Consider the following 20077-nt stretch of genomic DNA (forward strand, 5'->3'; position numbering starts at 1 on the left):
TAATGGTATATAATGGCTTTGAATTTGGGTGTCGCTCATTAGTAATCTTCATCAGGAGCATATCAGCTTGTGATTGGTCAGTTATTGCTCCGGAAACCAATCAAATTACTTTGCTTATGCTTTCAATTTTGCCAGGACATGTTCCAAGGGTGCGGAGAGCGAATGTGATCGTAAATCCAGGAGTATCGATGATGAAGCATGATACGACAATATTGATTTTTGAATAAGTGCCAAGCAAGTGTCGTAATACAGTTCACTTTAGAAAAAAATCACTGTTACTGATTTAAATCATTTTGAACTTCGTCATGATTTCATTCAATTTTAGATGCACACTTTCAAGGAATACTAACCAATAGCATTTGAAATATGTATACCTAATTTATTTTTTAACTGTACATTTTTTAATGTCTTATGTAAATTGCAATGACAAAGTACGTTACAAAAACAGGTAAAAACGGAATAAAAACAGTTACAAATCGCAAGGTGATGGCACTACATTCAGAGACAAGAGAATGTATTGGTTTCAGCAATCTGGTATGTATGTGAAATACAGTATTGTTGTGATGGTAAATCTCCCTCACCTCTATCACAAGAAATTAATATAGGACCCAACACACACACACACAAACACACACACACACACACACACACACACACACACACACACACACACACACACACACTCTCTCTCTCTCTCTCTCTCTCTCTCTCTCTCTCTCTTGTAGAAATATAGATAGACAAATAGGAACACACCCTCATACACCCTGTCAGATACACCGATACACTCACATAGACAGAGTGTCGCATAAAAGATGGAAGTTGTACATAGACAGAGTGTCGCATAAAAGATGGAAGTTGTACATTAAAGAAAGAAGATACCAATGCGCCCATTCAAATTATTATTCAGACTCTTGAAAAAGTGCGAGGAGACTAAGACCAGGTATTCCGGAAGAGTAAGCGTCCTCTTCTTCATCGACGACACCCTTAATGTAAACTATAGAACAACACACTTTTTTTGTGGATTGAACAGTGGAGACCAAGATCAATGGAGAGACACAGAGGAAAGTGAGACGTTAGAGCAGACGTAAGGTCTAACAAAACGGTTGTTAAATAAACCAAATAGCAGTATAAGATACAGAGAGGTTAGAGAGAAATTCTGAGGGACAGTCACGCATCCAGTCAGAAAGGCATACTCACCATTTTTATTATATGTCAAAAGTAAGATGAATATCTACATTAACTATTGTACCTGTGTTATGTAAACAAAATGTATTTCATATTTTCCCAGTTTAGGATATCTACATTAACTATTGTACCTGTGTTATGTAAACAAAATGTATTTCACATTTTCCCAGTTTTTTGCTGATATTTCGTTCTCTTCTTACTCTCATCACAATGTTTTGGCCATCATTATTTTATTTGCAACATATTCCTTAATACTTACCTTTGCATCTTTTCTACATAATGTACATCATGCTTAAAATACAAAATTCATTTTCAAAGCTGAGTCATTACACAACACACATACCGTTTATATATAGAATTGCTGCAATCTATACAGCATCCTCTGTCATGTACTAGAGACATAGCTATCCAGCTTTATTGATGAAAAATCCGTAAAATTAAATGCTGTCTTATAAGACTACGCTTTGTACATTTTATATTATCCATGAATATATTCAAAATGGCATTGACATCTAAGTACAATACACTTGTAGAGTTTTGTTGCTTACCGGTTGTCAACAAATGTAAGAGTTGACTAATGTTTTGATTTGTTCGGCACAAAAGAGGTGACTAGGATGTCACCAACTCCACAATGCTGATAAGGTTTTCCAGACATATTTCACATTTCCGTTCTGGGTTGAGGCTGCCCTTCCTTGATATCATCTGAAATATACAAGATAAAGATGTTCAACTTACTATATTTTTATATGCACATCATATTATGAACAACTGAACGAACAAACTGATTTGAATGTGTATATCACCGGGAATGCTAGATATCAAGAAACTCAAATAGTGTTGGGAAGTAATTCTCAATAGCTGAAGTTTCCTTTAGTGGAAAATCAATAATTACACCAGAAAACGTCCTACAATGAAATACACGTGTTTGCATGACTGTGACCGAATTATGCATTTTACATAAATATTGCCAGTCGGAAATACATGATCCAAACAAATATAACTTCTGAATCCTTTCCAATTAGAACTTTGCATTTTGACAGAAATCAATAATCTTTCTATCGTGAAATAGTTTGCTTTTTAATGCTATGCTATTGGGATAAAACTGACGATGGGATTAATATGACGTGACCAGAATGCGTGTATATATTCCTGTGATTCCATCATCTACAAATCAGACGAAATTTATTATCATGTTATGTATGGTATTTCATAGTTAATAATCATTTGACATTTTGTGTTTTATCAATATCGAATTTTCCGTACATTTCAAAACTTATTTAGTAATTCTGGGGGGGGAGAAGTTATTCATATGTGGAATTTAATGAACACTAAAACGCGTTTTATAAGTTTTCACAACTCTTCTAACATAAGAAAGGTAAGCGGAGGTACAAATATTATATTGTTATTTATACTGAAACGTATTTCTTGGAAATGCGTCCTATCAAATATATATATATATATATATAAGGGGGAATATATAGAAACAAATGATCTGATTTCTAGTTTCAATGACAATGTCTTTTTCGAGTTTGGTGGTAAGGTCTTCGAACTGGGTATTTGAATAGATACTGTTTTTTCCTACGAGGCTGAATAGCTCATCGAAAAGTTTATCAAAAAGTCACGAATATACTGCGAAGTCCTCCAATTTCACTTTAATACATATCATGTTTTTATATTACATTTCAAATAATTTCAAAAAGTAAAATATCAATAATTCTAGTGTATAAACTAGCAAAATTGGTAAGTGTTTACATTCATTTAATGCTCAGACATGTCCTTAAGCAATATGGTTATTTGTTCATTATAGCAGACAAGATCAATAAAACATGTCAAACACTTCACATTAACGTCACGATACCAGACTATTGCTAGGATATTTTTCTCGATAATTATCTTACTAGATGAAGTGCGTTCCCGGAATGAGTACTTGTACCATCAATAACACTTCTTACCAAAACCACCATCTATGATTTGGTGCTTGGACCTTTTTTTGTTTAAAAGATATATTGATGAGGTTGTTTTTTCTAAATAACAGCAGTTGTATGGCCATGTCCATCATATATAACGGACATTAGCCATCTCGATTTTTTCTTACAACGAAACGAAAAAAAAAAAAAAAGAAAAATTTCCACCTAACTATATGATAAGCCTGGGGATTTCAAATTCCCTTCTGTGAACTTCCCATCTCTGGAAAGCAACATTACTGAATTCCTAACATATGGTGTTTATTTGACACAGATGATTTGTTATTTAAGAGTATGCAAGATCTTGGCAACTGACAAACACATGGTTCGATAGTAGGTATTACCCGGACATCTGCTATATAAGTATAAGCCTTTATTATGGTCTGATTGTGATTATGAAAAATTTTCTTTCCTCTTTTAAGCTTATTAAGACAAAATACTTACCTTAGACCATGGGACCCATTCCTCTGGCACCAGGGAGAAAAGAAGAACATCCGTCCTCTTCAAACACTTGAAGTATGAAAAAACACACAATGCGATATTTGCTTTACGGACCTTAAACGTGACTTTATTTTCTCGAGCATTCAGACAAACAACTCACAAGATCGTGTTACTAGGAGGAGTGTGAGATATATACCGTACGCTAATTTTCAAACAACCTGTTAATGAACTTATGTTTTGTTGTTTGTAAATATTACCCGCACAACTGCCATTACTAAGTGTAAACCTTTAATTACGGTCTGATTGGGATTATGGAAAACTTACTTTCTTCTTTTAAGCTTATTAAGGCAAAATAGTTACCACAGACCAATGGACCAATCTCCCTGGCACTAGGGAGAAGCGAAGAACACTCGTCCCCTCCAGACACTGAAAGTATGAAAAAACACATGGTAAAGAGAAACAGTAATTCATTCAATAAATCTGGATACTTGATTAAGTTTTTTATTATAGTCTCTCCATCTGTTCGGAGGTCTAGCCCTCAGTCCTCAACCAGACCTCTTCATATATGCATGTGTTAGATAAAATATGGTCTTACTCTTAAGGAGAAAGAATGCAGATTACATGACTGAAAGTAAATCATAAGTATTTGATATGTAATTGAATTCAGTGTTTAACTCTGGCGTGGCTTTCGGTCCTTATGGTTCAGAAGACAGGCTGGCCGAATTGGTGAAGTGACCTGCTGGTGAGATGTTCTCGTATATAAAAAAAAAACTTCCTGTGAGCTTTATAAAGCCTATAGATATGTACAATATAAACATTGTATGTCTACAGTGGTTTGACTGTTAATGGAACTTCAGATGCAATTTAAGGAAATCCTGATAGCACACATTTTATAAGCTATTTTTTTAAAAACACGATTTTACATTGAATAAGTTTAAGAACAACAAAGAATACAACGACATATTAACTTATCTGAATTCAATCTCAGACTCAATGAAAGTAAGACAACAAAAATGATAATAAACATAAAAAAATAACAAAGACAAGATTAACGAGGAGTCAAATGGAACTAAGTACAAGGATGAATGTCCAGGTGTTCCGCAAGGAGAACATCTTTCGCTTCATCCACGACACCCTTCAATTAATATTTTGTCAATTCAAATATGTAAAGTCGCTATCCCAAATGAGAACAACGTATACAACAACAGAACCACCTGTCACACTAACGACCGAAAAACATATACCTTCAGAAAATAAATTTCATTGTAACATGAAACATGTTGAGATTCCTTCTAAGTCAATGTGAGCTACCGTAGGCAACAATATGGGAAGAAAATGGAATAACAAGAGTATAATATATTATTCCATGGAATTTGGTTTGAGTGTTATTACAAACATCACAATTTCACCCCGTCAATCTTTTCGATAGAAAGAGTATGCGATAACACGAGGCAAGGTAATGAGAACGCAATGGCAAGGGAGATAACTCAATACAGTACGATAATTTTTAAACAACACGTTATTACATTAATCTTGGTTGTATGTAAATATTACCCTGACATCTGCCATTACTAAGTGTAAACCTTTACTACGGTCTGATTGTGATGATGGGAAATTTACCGCCTTCATTTAAGATTATTAAGACGATATAGTTACCACGGACCATGGAACATATCTCTCTGGCACTAGGGAGAAGAGAAGAACATTCGTCCTCTCCAGACACTGAAAATATGAAAAACACATGGTAAAGAGAAACAGTAATTAATTCAGTAGATCCTGTCACTTGATTAAGTTTTTATTATAGTCTCTCCATCTGTTCGGAGGTCTAGCCCTTAGCATATTCACATATGAATCAGATGGTCTTACTCTTTTCTGTACTGAAGGAGAAAAAATTTTCAGATAACATGCTGAAAGTAAATCGTTAATGTTTACGATACCATGGAATTCGAGGATTAACTGTGGCGCGGCTGTCGCTCCTTGTGGATCTGAATACATACTGTCCGCAACGATGAAATTACCCGCTGGTGATGTAATAACTCTTGCTTGATTTTCGTCACTGATCGAATATGCAGATATATGCTGAACTGAGCCTATAAATATGAACAATAAAAGAAGACACAATATCCTACATATATCTAGCAGTATTCTCCTTAAGATACAACTGATTATAAATAAATAAGATCATAAATAACCGGAGATGTAAAAATGATTAACCTGGCAAGGTCTATTTGATATTCATTGTTAATCTACAAAAAATATGTTTTGTTATTTTCCATAATGCCGATTAAAACGCATTTTAACAGCCATGAACTGTAAGCTTTGAGTTTGTCCGTAAACTGTGAAAGAAATGTCTTGAACCTGAAGGACTTGGTCTGGTTTGTTATTTTGGTTGACAGTAAACTCACCTATACTAAGTAAAGCATGACATGCTAGCAGAAACATTGATCTGCAAAGCAGGGCTTAACGAAAAGTCAGTGGCATAACAATTTTTTTCTAAGATGTCAAGAGTGATGGGCAACCTACAGTTTGAGTTATGTACACCCTTCAACAATTTTGTGATAAAAAATTATGAAGTGGGGTCAGCCATGCCTTCAACAAAACTGATTGCCGAAATATAAGAATAAATTGTGGCAGAACTCAAATTTTGTGTGAAAAGATGTGCAATGTATTCAGAAAACACCAGTTGAGGAGTTGGAAATATGGTTTTCGCAGGGTATTTCATACTATCGAAAGAAATTAAATTCTGAAGAACCCGTCGGTAAGACTTAACCGGAAATCCCCAAGTGGAAATCCTCCGAAAAACTGTAACTAATGTGTCACTTAGGGACTTGTCATAAGATTCAAGATGGTGTTTTAATCTATTGGGACGCACTGGTGTTGGCAGGCTTTGAGGATGAAAGGCAGTTCTTGTCAGGATGTTTTTTTGCCGCATTGATAACACTCGTGTTTGTACTTGCAGATATTGGGCTGCTGATATTTGCCCTCTGGAATGTATGACCAACATTTTTAAAGATGCTAAACGCCCTAATTCTGTATGAACAGTATCCTACTGAATAGGCTGTATGCGCCTCAGTTTCCTAAATTTTTCATCATAATACGCAGCAGCTGGAAAACTGTATATACTGCTTAAAAGGCGTATATTATGACCATATTTCAAAGGGCCCTGTAGATCATGGGGATATTTAGTGGAATAGATAGCCACAAACATATTAAAGGCTTGTATCCAGAGGCCAATATGATTGATTTTTTTTGTTTTAGAATGAGCAGTCAATCCAAGGCCCCCATCTCCTTGCATTTTAATGTTGAATTATGTGTCATTCTCAGCAATGGGGAAAACTAATGTTGAGAAATCCACAAATTCATGTTCGAAAATCTTGTTTCTAACTTTGTTAGAGGCATTGCACCCAAGAGACAGACTCTGTAAGCAAATGGTCATTGTGCGGACAGTTACCTAACACAGCACTGGTGCATTTAGGACATCTGTCTGGTGGTGTACGTCATAAGTCATGGGAAGATGGAAAGGCCCAGGCTGAGTTTCGTCCTGATCAGGTACAATTGGACTGGTGGGATCCATTGGTGATCCCGTATTCAAGGTAGTGGAGTCGTTACCACTGACAACGGCAACAGTAGGCGAGAAGAGAGAAGAAGGTGGAGGCTGAACCTGACCACGCTTCAGTCGCTTAGCAGGCGGCTGGTTTGCAGAAGAGGGTGTTGCTCTCTTTTTCTCTTTTGGAGGCATGATGATAAATAACCTGAAAGTAATATGTAACAATGAACTAGCTAATCATTGTTAGTTGGGATACCATGCATGTAAACGACAGACATTATTGTATCAGAATGCAGTATAATAACAATACACAATCACAAATCGGATGAATATAAATGTTGACCCTATTTGAGAAGGCTATCATGGCGCAAGAAGAAATTAGATAATTAAATAAAATGATAGTTTGAGGGTTGGTAATACTTGTATATATATAGAATCCCATTATAATGGGGATTACCAGAAGGATGGTACCAAATCAGTTAGCAGAGGGCAGGTCCCCTTATAATACTCAGCGGGCCAATATGCTAGGTAACAATTTCACCTACATTGAAAAACCTGCCCACACATGAGCTGATTGCACGTCATTGAAAGGAGGCATGGAAATTAAGTCTAGTTTTCACATATAGGCCCAGATCATGTAACTTAGGGATAACTCAAATAGATAAGGGTATAAGGGGTATGATAATATACAGCAGTATGTAGCCTATATACATTGTCGATGCAATACTATATACAACCATAAAAGACGCATAAAAACATAAGAGCTACTCCACTTGAATAGGACTAGATGGGTGAGGGGGAGGGGTTGTCTCAAAACAATGCAAGATAAAAAGGTAGTAAACTATTCAAAACCTTGAAGGACTATAATGTCTGTCTATAACTGGCGAGAACAGAAAATTATGGCGGATTTCATGCAGCGATAATGTTTCCTCATCCCCGCCAGATTAAAATGCACTTTGTCGGACGGGTACAAAGGGTGTGGGTTTGCCCAGAAACAAGGGTGGTACCAAAATGAAAGCAAGCCATGATCTTTCAACATAGCCTCGAGCAAAATGTTCAACTGGACAACATTTTCATTGTAAACACGATGATCAGCAGCAAATCTAGGAATGAACTGTTTAATAACAACACGCTGCACGGAGGGTGCGTTCGAAACAAGTAAAGCAAAGTTAATTACATCAAGGGCGAGTTCGCGTGAATTAAAATGACGTCTAGATAAGTCATTTCCCCCACATTGAAGTAACACAATTCTCGGTTGAACGCGTCTTAAAACAGTTAAATCGTTCAATAGAGACTTTGGTCCTGGACGTACGACCCCCAGGTCAGAGTTCAAGATCTTAATACATCTGACAGTAATATGCAAGAGCCATTTTACATAACATTATAATGTGAACAAAATATGTATGATTATGACAATTTTATATGTATATATACAGGAATATATTAAGTAACCATCTAACAAAAATGTATTTATTTCATGAAATGAATTATATATATACATACTAAAGTAGGAAGAATTTAGACTACACGACTGAAAGTAAACATGACCTTCATTTTTAATCTCCAAATAGTTATTTGTTATTTTCCATAATGACGATTAAAACGTATTCGTAGAACATAAAACCATATGCATTTAAATTGTAACTTCCATTGTTGGTTGTATATTACAGTCTAATGTTTCTTTTGTAAGAATGATTTCAATCTGCTAAAGGTAAAATAAGGTATTTAAGTTTGAATGACTGTACATGCTATAACCCAGTGTACAAATATTTGTAATGATATTTTCATCTGTTTGGGAACTAGTAAGCTGTGACTTCTTTTGTTGCGTTGGTGATATTTATCATCAATCAATCAAGATATAGTAATTTCATAGAGGACGCAAGCTCGAAGAGAGAGAGAGAGAGAGAGAGAGAGAGAGAGAGAGAGAGAGAGAGAGAGAGAGAGAGAGAGAGAGAGAGAGAGAGAGAGAGAGAGAGAGAGAGAGGGGGGGGGGGGGGTTCAGTAATGTACACTTCAGATCAACATTTTGACAGCATTATGAACATAACATACTTGTTGAAATTTCCAAACGTCAGCTGTGGTTTCTTTTGTTGCGTTGGTGATATTATTCACCAATCAATCAAGAAGATAGTGGTTCCATAGAGGACTCAAGCTTGAATAGAGAGTTTGAATGAGAGAGAGAGAGAGAGAGAGAGAGAGAGAGAGAGAGAGAGAGAGAGAGAGAGAGAGGGGGGGGGGGAGGGTGTTTCAGTAATGTTCACTTCAGATCAACATTTTTGAAACAATATAAACATAGCGTACCTGTTAACATTCCCGAATGTCGTACCGTTTACTCCTTATAATGTATCGGCCACGTTTCAAATAATGAATCGGTTGGCACTCAAAAGATCTGTAAGGTATTTCCCATTCTATAAAAAGATTGTTACCAATGAATCAGTTGGCACTCAAAATATCTGTAAGGTATTTCCCATTCTATATAAAGATTGTTACTATTTTAAGGAAATATCTTGAAATCACCTGTATCTAATTTTAAATGAACTGTAGATATTGTTCCAAATTTGATATAAAATATTATCTACAGAAATCGATTAATGAGAAATTATTAAAACATTGCGTTATGAATCAATTCCATGAAAGTCAGCAAAAAATGCTACGCAAATTACCTTATCAGATACCAAACTCAATCTCCAACCGAACGTGCGGAATGTGGAGCTAACAGGTGAGAAATTTCAAGGGGATTCGTGTCATCAACAGTGACAGCTATAAGTTGCCGCCATATTTTCAGCCGCGTTGTAACTTGTAACAAGTTTAACTCTCTTTGAATGTTTCCTCTGTTAGTGACATAAATAAGCAACAACTACTTTGTGAACATGAATATAATTTACAATGAAATGTATTGTGTTTACATATTTTACATATTTTCGAAAAGCCTAGTCAGCTTCCTCGTTTTATATCTGTTCTATGCATGCCAGTTATGTGGCTCTTTTGCTATTTGATATTGTCTTCAGTAATAACGAATATGTTTAACTCGTGTGTCGTCTAAAATACTGAGAGGAAAAAGAAAACGCAATTAGCAGAAAGTTAATATTGTAAATTAAATCCTTGACGTACAACCTTGAAACTTGTGTGCATTTGAGTTAGGTCACTATTGTACCGTATTAAAATCACTGATGCATAACAAAACTGAAACAGCAAGGAACACAATTGAGCGTCATCATGTTCAAATTGATCCAAAGACAGTGCGTACTCGACTGCGTGCCTTCGGTCTAAGACCGCGGCGGCCATATATTGGACCACGGCTCCGTGCCAGACGAATGCAATGGCTGAACGCACATTCCGCAAGACGCTTCCAAATGCAACGTTGGAGAAGAGTCCTGTTCTCAGATGAGTCCAGGTTTTCGCTTTACCGGGCAGACGGCCGATGTCGTGTCTATAGACATACGAGCGCTATGCAGATGCTTGCGTGTTAGAGAATGACCGCTTTGGAGGAGGATCGGTCATGGTATGGGGAGGGATTGTGCAGGGTATCAAGACTCCTCTGGTCGTTATTCAGGGAAATCGCACGGCCGTCCGCTATAGAGATCAAGTCCTAGCTCCGCATGTTGTTCCTCTAGTACCGCAGCGTCAACTTACGTTTCAGCAGGACAACGCCCGGCCGCATGTAGCGAGGGTTTGCCGTGGTTATCTCGCAGCAAACAATGTCCCCACCCTAGACTGGCTCCCATACAGCCCTGACCTCTCCCCAATAGAACATTTAGAGGACGTGTTGGACAGAAGGATAAGACAGGCCGAATCCCCCAATCAACGTCGCTCAGTTGGCGTTGGCGCTGGATGAGGAATGGAAACGTATACCAATGAGGAGGGTTAATACCCGGATCAATGCAACGCAAAAAGAGTTCGTGCAGTTACGGCAGCTCGCGAGGGGCACACACGATATTGATGGGTCCAGAATGCGCTTCATTTTGAGTGGGGTACTCTTGAATCAATTTCAAATTTGAAAGGTTTACTTAACGTACACGAATGAAATTCTCGTAGATGACGGAGTGGTCAACTATCTTCCAGTTACACCATAATTACATTCTAAAACCCTGTTCTATTTCCCGTAGTTGACCTGGAAATTCCTAATTGCGTTTCTGTTTCCTCTCAGTATATATTAGAATATGTACAACACGGAAGTATGATTAGTATGCCTATACATGTACCACAAACGAAATCTGGTGTAGTTTGAAAAAATATTGTGTAATATCGATGGTTGGGGAATCTTTCCGTGGTAATCAAAACATTGTTGGATGGAAAGGAATTATCGACAGTTGTAACACCTACAGAGTAATCAAGGTATGCATTTAAATTATCTAAATTAACGTCCTGTCGTTTCTGATTCACCATTACAGTATGTTTATATGGGTGAATACTGGGCTACAAAATTTGATAAGAGACCCTATCAAAAAGTGTGGCAGTCTTCCAGTAATGTGTAAGATAAATACACACACATCTCTGTATGTGTGTACTTGGTATCATAACTCGTGGGAAATGTTGTATGAGTAATATTTCCTGGTATGTTACTAATTCTATGAATATCATTGTATGACATTTACCACATGATAGGGAAGTACAACAAGGAAGAGACAAACATGAAAATATAAAATAAAGAAGCACTTGATGAACAAGACTTCCTTTAAAATCTCATGCAAATTAGTCATATTTTCGATACCATCGCGTGCTAAGGACTCATAGTTACTGATGTGTATTAGTTGTACAAGTTATGTGTAAAATCCAGATCTACAATTCATCGAAGGTCATCAGTCAATGTTAATAGGAAGTCATTGCGAATTACTATACCAAAAGGATAAAGAAAAGCAGGATGAACTTTAAACCAGAAATTAAGTATGATATCGGGCTTCATTTAAAACGAAATTTTGTATGCTTACAGATAAATTAAAGCCAAAGTCTGTATTTTACATCTGACAATTGGTTTAGAGGTACTAACGATTAAAGTGAATGGATCCATAGGATTTTGAAATTGAAATTGAACTGAGTCATCAATATCCTGTGTGTCCGCCGTTTGCTGTGGTCACGGCCCTTATTCTTCTGGTCATAGAGTTCATGAGAGCGTTAATCCGTCTTACGGGGATGTTGTCCCACTCTTTAATCAGAGCTCTGGTCAACTGCTCTCGAGTAGCAGTGGGTGGCTGGCGCTTTCGAACCTGTCTATCCAACTGGTCCCAAAGATGCTCGATCGGGGACAAATCAGGGCTATATGGCGGCCAATCTAGTGGTTGAATGTTGTTGTTGGCCAGAAAGACTTGGCAAATCCTTGCTACGTGGGGCCTAGCATTATCCTGCTGGAGGGTTAGATTATGCTGCTGTAGGAAAGGGATAACATGGGGTCGGAGGATCTCATCTCTATACTTAGCTGCTGTTAAATTGCCATCAAAAACAACCAATTGTGATTTTAACCTGTGTGAGATTCCTCCCCACCCCATTACTGAACCGCCCCCAAACCTATCCCTCTCTACAACGCAAGCTTCCGTAAAACGTTCGCCATGACGTCGGTAGACACGTTGACGGCCGTCAGATCGATAAAGACAGAATCTAGATTCATATGTGAAGAAAACTTGTCTCCACTGCCTCAGTGGAAACCGTCGTTGAGAATGTGCAGCGACCCAAGCCATACGACGCTGACGTCGAGCAGGGGTAAGGTGTGGACCTACGTAGGGGCGACGTGCTCTTACACCAACTTCTCGTAATCGATTCCTTACAGTTTTTGAACTTATAGGACGCCCGTGATTTCCACGAACACTAAGTGCACTCTCAACGGCAGTAAGGCGCCGATTACGCACATTAGAGACGACGATATAGCGATCCTGACGTCGTGACGTTACGCGCGGACGTCCTGACCTAGGTCGATCGGCCAATCGCCAAGTTTCCCGAACACGTCTTACAAGACGTTCTATGGTGGAAACATTTACACCAAAGTGCCTAGCAACCTGATTTTGCAGCTGTCCTTGCATCAGCATTTGAATGGCCTGACCCCTCTGAACTTCTGTGAGTCGTGCCATTCTTAAAACGAATAAAATTCTCAATTAATTTTAGGGAAGCAGTTGGTCTGTATAAAGACTAACGAAGAGTGACTTGACCAACGCTGCATGAGACTAGAACAACACGGTGTACGAGATTCTTGTTTTTCCCTTCCTTCATTTACCAGAGCTGCGCACTGTACCATGACTAAATTTTCGATATATGACAAGGTGTAAGAAGACCTAATTACTCAATCCACAAAGTTTCACTTTATTTGGAGAACGCGTTTTCAAAATATCGGAATAAATATTACCCTGCGTTTCTTTATCCTTTTTTCAGTATATTAAACAGATATAAATTCATGCATGCGAAGCTATTCCAAATGCGAATATACTAGTATAAGGTAGCTAAAAATCATCTTTAAATACTTATCGATATAGAATACCTAATATTTCTATATCAAATTAATGCACAGTAATAACGATACCAATTAAACATTACAAAAGACTTCATAGGGCGGTTAGATGATGAATACTGAATTTTTGTCTTATCCAATTGTCAGATGTCAATAAAATAAATAGCAATGTTAAATATATGCGTCATCGAAAGGTAACTCAGATAATTGATATCAGTCTGCGTTGTTAAGTTTTGATTTATTTTGTTTTTGGGTTTTTTTTCTGAAAGTAAACAAAGTTGCTTTGTTCTCACCGGTTTATCTTATCTGTTAAGTACTGAATTGACACAAACTCCTATTTTGTAGCATACATAGGGTCGTATTTATCAACTCATGGTCCACGGAAAAAGTACGGATACGTGTTTTTATACACGATAAACCATCTGACCATGTTTCTAATGGATAACGTCCTAATTGTAATGGACACCAACAAAGTATTAGTTATTTATTATCTTAGACCCTTTTCTCTTGCCAAAAGGCAACCAAACTTAAAATTAAATAAAGTTGTTACAGCCTCATTTTGCGAGCAGGTTAACCAAGCATTCCGCCAGTTAAATCCTTGACTGCGCACTATTACAAATACTAATATAACAAGTAAAGAAACGTGATATAATACAATCGTCACTGACCACAAGTACCAGCCACGGCTGTCAATGCACTCATGAAAATGAAAACTCGATGAAAGCAGTCTGAGTAAAACTGTCAAAAGACTGTTTGTCGAACACAGGTCTTTTTATTGCAAACATTATTTGTTCATGACTTTATTGAAGCATTTCCATAAAATTTAAAGGAGAATAAATATATTTGTTTTTATGTGTGTTATTAACATAACAGTGTGTGTTTGATTTATTATTATTATCAATATTGACGTTTTGATATCGAATTTGTTTTTATATCTAAATTGTAAAATGAAACCAGCGCGTCGGCATTATTATATGTTATTTTAGGGCTAGGGGTTTTCCATGCGACCATAAATAGGAATTGGGTTTACTAACCGATCGGTGTAACTTTTAAGAACGAGAATTATCCATGAAAATAAGGAAAACTATCGAAACCAACTTAATAAGGTAAGATTTTAAATGAAGTGTTACTGAACATAGGAAGAAATTTGTTATTTATGTCAAAATACACACGCCAGTACGTTTGTTATGTTGGCTCACTTACCTTATTCCATGTCCATAGTGGTTTCCTAGCAAGGCTTTATGCGATGGCCGGAAGTTGGCGTTACCATAGTGGAAATTGTCCTCGATACTATGATAATATTATTATTAATAATAATAACAATTAATAATAATGATAATAATAATAATACTAATTAACAATAATGATGAATTATTCTATTTAGACATGGTTACATATTTAGACCCTCGTCCCGTTTAAGACACACATAAGGTACAACACACTTGGAAATTTACACAACACATACATAGAAATAAGATAAATAACTAACCTGTGTTCATTGATGTTAACATTTGTCATTCTTTTGGCATGAAACTCTTCAACCTACCCTATGCCTCTCTTTTTCCATTCTCCTCATTCATTATCAGCCACATTTTAGGTGAGTTCAAACTGTTTACACCGTGTCTCGTCAAATTTAATGAGTTAATATCTTGAAGCGGATTAATATGAGTGTTTCAACGCTTGTTTCCGTATCAAATTCATTTGATACACTTTGATGGCTTCTGTACACTCCTTATATAATGAATGAGTTTAATAAAGTTTATACCAAATAAATAACCTGTATATATAAGTAAGATAATCAGTAATTGTAATATATATTCATATAATAAATTAAAAGGAAACAATGTCAATTATAGATACAATATAAAAGCCATATCATAGTTAAAATGCAGACCAGAGATCAGATGATTGGGTAGCCCTTACATAAGGAAGTTTCCTGCTGCGATTTATAAATAAATTTATGTTTTAAAAATATAATGTTATTGCTTTATAAGAATAATCAATAACAATCATGTGAATAACTCCAGGGAATACGGGGTTTAATTTCCATCCCTACAATCTAAGTTATTATGCTGTTGTTGATATAGCTATGATGAGACAAATAAACTTGTTTTGCTTCGAACTGAAGCCAAGATTCCCCCTGGGTACGTTAGGGGAATAACTGTTGAAATCACCGCATCGATGGTAAATGTGTTTCTTCCACTTTTATGAACTTCTTTATTCTGTCTTCAAAATGAGCATTGTCTATAAAATGAAGCTGAAATAATTGTCAATAAATGTGAATATTGACATTGAATTATCATTTTAAAGACAAAAATGTTTGGTCTATCTGCACCCCAGGAACATGTTGCAAAATTGAAAGTTTTATGTGTGACACCTTTCGGTGATTGGTCAGGTCAGGCTGTAGACCAATCAAATCACTTCGCTTTTTCCTTAAGCTTCGCCATGTCATAGCCGAGATACTAGATAGTATATCAACTTATATATATATCATATTATATCATATTAACTTGAGTTAGATAAACATGATAAAAAAATCACTCGTTTAGGAACTCGTGAATAGTTTAAATATCAACCACGAGAGACCAATCATTGAATATTTATAAATAATGTAGTTAACATATCAGCTAGGAAAAAGAAACCAATAACTGAGGATTTATACTACATGTATTTTTTTTATAACAGCCAAGGGGGGCTCGTTACTGACACTTTAAATTTATTATTGTTTACATATCAGTCAAGATAAACCCATTACGAACGATTTATACTTGCAGTTGTTTGTGTATCCCCAAAGAGAGACTAATTATAGACAACGTAAACTTAATCACGTTATTTATAAGCCAAGAGAGACCATTACTGACAATTCATAAATAATGTAGTCTAAAAGTGGACTTAAGCCCGATGAATAATGAAAATGAACTATTGAATAAATGTAGATTACATATCAACCAAGTGAAACCCATTACTAACGATTTAAACTTGATGTAATTTACATATCAGCGAAGGGAGACACACTACCGATTATTTATACTTTATGTAGTTTACATCACCCACGAGGAACTCATTAGTAGCAATTTGTACCCAGTTATTGTTTTATTCCTGGTTTTGATAGTTTTATATAAAAAATTACCGTATCTTCATCATTTCTCTGATGTAGAACCTATATTAAACATCAAACATATATTCACTTTTTACCTAATTTGGTGTTAAGAGTCAGTCGTAGTTATGTTTTATTCACAATATAGGATAATTTGTATATAAATGTGTACACTACTTGACAAGGAACCGAAAATGAATGTGCAATAATGTGATACGTCACTCTTAGCTGTATCTAAAACTGGTCAGTGATAGTCACGTGCTTAATTGAATACATCCTGTTTGTGATATAAACATATTGACCTTTAAATAGTGTACTGAGTTACACTCTTCCTGTAGAGTGTACAAATTAAATTTATGCTTAATAATTTAACATTTTTCTGTTGTAGTCGCTTGGCATGCAACAAAAAATAAGAAGCTTTGAACTTGGTTCAGGATACTTTTCCTTAAATAATTTACAAATAGATTTTAGATATCTCGATAGTTACAAATCCATCAACATAAGCTGACAATTAAATAAATAGTATGTTTACTCAAGAGATAAGGAGATCAAGGTAGACATCCATAAGTCTGTTATAATGATATTTTATCATATCTTCTCTACATTAAGAATGTGTCATACAACGGTAACATTTTGTAGTACACAATCCATTCACTTACGCTCACCAAGGCACACTTCTAAAAGTACACATATATATACATGCCTTCTGTTTTTTAAAATATTGTAACGCTACGTGGACCCTAACTGTCACGAAAGTTAAACTGCAGTACAGAAACTAAGTGATTATGTTTCAAATACCCCCGATCATTTGGCTGTTCTCAACATGTAACCTAAAGTTGATCCTTATGCAATAATGAATTGTGTTTAGGTCAGCTATTTATAAATACGTGCAATGTTTAAGTCAAGTTAAGATCTATTGCTATTTATATTTTTACTTCGGAAATACCAAAGCTATTTTTAGAGCAGAGCCAAGAATAGCTCAATGGAGTTACCTATCGCAATTGGCCGATCGACAACGCAAAGATAACCACGCCTACCGAAAATAAAGGGAGGCTACTCTCACCATCTCCGACAAACAAAGTGTCGTCAGCATTGAACGTCATTCCCAATGATATCGGACTTAATTATACTTCTAACGTGTCGTTGAAGAAAAAATTAAAAGCAAACGGTTTCGTGTCTGGGTCATACTTTCAACGAGCGTCCTTCCAAACAAGAGACGATGATACAGTTGAAATCAGTGGCCATGTTTTCCCCAGTCAGCGGAAAAATTTGGGGATATACCCGTTTTCAGTCGAATATTTATGAGGTTTTCCTTTTCAAATAAGGTTAACATGGCAAATCACTGCATTTATTCAATATATATACCAATCAATAGGGAATTCAAAATACAAAATTTGTATCTATGAATTACAGCCCTTTCCGTTATTGAAGGAGTAAAAACTGTCTTTTTCATTTGACGCATATTGCCAGGACCCAGTAAGTCGCCACATTACTACGATCCGTTTTTCAGACGAGTATTTCTGAGACGGTGTTTTTCACTTTTTAAACTAATTTTATATGTGGTAGCAGTGCAATAATTAAATAAAGAAATATACCGGTCGTTTGGGAATTTAATAACCTAAAATTATGTATATATATTTTTTAGACCCTTTCCTCCTTGAATGACTTAAAACAGTCCATTTAAGTAGTCACGTACTTTCGTTTCCCTATACTCGCCATGTCAAATCGAGTCGATTTCAGTCTCTTTTGGTATACTGTGACGTCACTGGTCACTTATTGGGTTTTCAGATTTTTACTCAACTGTTTCCGTGAAATCGATAATTTTGCCATTTTAACAGTCAATGTCGCTTTTATGGTTCATCTTTGAAAATTTTTATTTCTTGTAAAGTGGTCACAGTAACCTTTATTTTCATATATAAAAAATATTTTTCGCTGAAGATACCCTTTAAACACCACACAATGTTGAATCTGTTTATGTTTTTTTCCTCTTTACATTTTTGCTAATAATTAAAAACAAAACAAAGTTCAAGTGGTGTGATTGTTTTCTATGGAGCAGAATTAATGAAATAAAAATAAAAACAGTCGCCATGCAGGGTTAGCTCAGTTGGTAGAGCATAGGCTCCACGACCAGGAGGGTGCAGAGGGCCGGGTGGGTTTGAATCCCGGCAGCAGCAATTTCTTTCACCTCTGTTTCAAGTGGGAAGGAAGTGGTAAACCACAAAGAAACAAACAAAACAAGTTTGCTTTTACAGTCATATAAAGTCTTTATAAATTGGCCACCAAGATACATCACTGATATAATGGTTACTTTCTAAACTGGCATTAAATTCTTAAATTTTTGGTTTTTTTTTTATTTATGTCATGTTAATGGGTTTTTTTTCATCAAGAATATTAATACCTTATTGGAAGACTTTAAGATTTTATTTCAACTGTTTAACCATAACAGTAAACATTCATTTTATCACAGACCATTCACAAAGTAAAACTTTGTAAAAGAGCAGAAACATGTCCAGATAATTTCATTTCCCTTCAGTCAATAAATATCCGAAAATGGTCAGTCCGAAATCAAGCTTGTTTATAAATACACACATTAACATGCGACTTATTAGCACATGAGAGAGGATTATACAACTTATGCTAGCAAAATTTTGAGTGAAAAACAAATACTGATGTTCAATGCAATATTGTACACGTGAGTCTTTGAATATTTACGCACTTTTGAGCAGACATAAATAAAAAATGCTTTCCTTTAGAAGGACACCACAGGATCTCCTCGTTAAGTTGATACTTAGGCCGTCCGCACAATCGGAGCCAAGATTTGCACTTCTCATGCTTCATCTGAGATTTGGGAAACGGTATGAACACAACACCTCCCTATAATCGCTCGGGGTAGCGAAATCGGTGTTGCAAGTTCCCCAGCAGCAAAGTATCACCATTGTCGGAGAATGTCGGAGTAGCGAAATGTAAACAAAGAGGCGAATACTACCCGCGATCTGATTGGCTAAACCGCGCTGTCAATCAAAAGCTGTCGATCGGCCAATTACTGCTGTGGTATTTGTAGCGTCAGCTACGTAATTATCATTCATGATATTGTAATATTTAAGATAACACGGGTAAAAGATACATTCTATAAGGTCAGGCCGTCAACAGCTGCAGGTAGAACGTATACATACGCTTATCCAGCTACGGGCACTACCATTGTCAGAATACATGTTAAGATTTCTTATTTTCTTACATATTTTATTTTATTTGTTAAAATATTATTATTTGCACAAATTTGTTAAATTATTTTTATATCCTTCGAAGTATGGAGCTTTATCCCTTACCTAATATTTGTATTCATACGCACTGACATTGTTAATCTGGTCAAATTCATTGGTAAATGAATGAAACAGATCACATTTAGTAAT

At 36.0% G+C, this 20077-nt stretch overlaps 1 protein-coding gene across 1 annotated transcript in view; it reads right to left on the reverse strand.

Annotated features, from left to right (window-relative positions):
* Positions 1–15088, reverse strand: part of LOC132552668 (uncharacterized) — a 28697-nt gene extending 13609 nt beyond the window's left edge. The window contains exons 1-9 of the mRNA XM_060216857.1: positions 15060–15088; positions 14774–14860; positions 7047–7342; positions 5528–5680; positions 5247–5312; positions 3958–4016; positions 3594–3659; positions 1807–1887; positions 1445–1476 (exon numbers count right to left, since the gene is read on the reverse strand). Of these exons, the coding sequence (XP_060072840.1) occupies positions 1445–1476; positions 1807–1887; positions 3594–3659; positions 3958–4016; positions 5247–5312; positions 5528–5680; positions 7047–7342; positions 14774–14860; positions 15060–15088 (869 nt within the window). The remainder of the gene's footprint in view (positions 1–1444; positions 1477–1806; positions 1888–3593; positions 3660–3957; positions 4017–5246; positions 5313–5527; positions 5681–7046; positions 7343–14773; positions 14861–15059) is intronic.
* Between the last annotated feature and the right edge of the window lie 4989 nt (positions 15089–20077).

Source organism: Ylistrum balloti, unplaced genomic scaffold (genome assembly GCF_031769215.1).
Source record: "Ylistrum balloti isolate Yb309-2 unplaced genomic scaffold, AGI_CSIRO_Ybal_v1 Utg370266, whole genome shotgun sequence".
Taxonomy (NCBI): domain Eukaryota; kingdom Metazoa; phylum Mollusca; class Bivalvia; order Pectinida; family Pectinidae; genus Ylistrum; species Ylistrum balloti.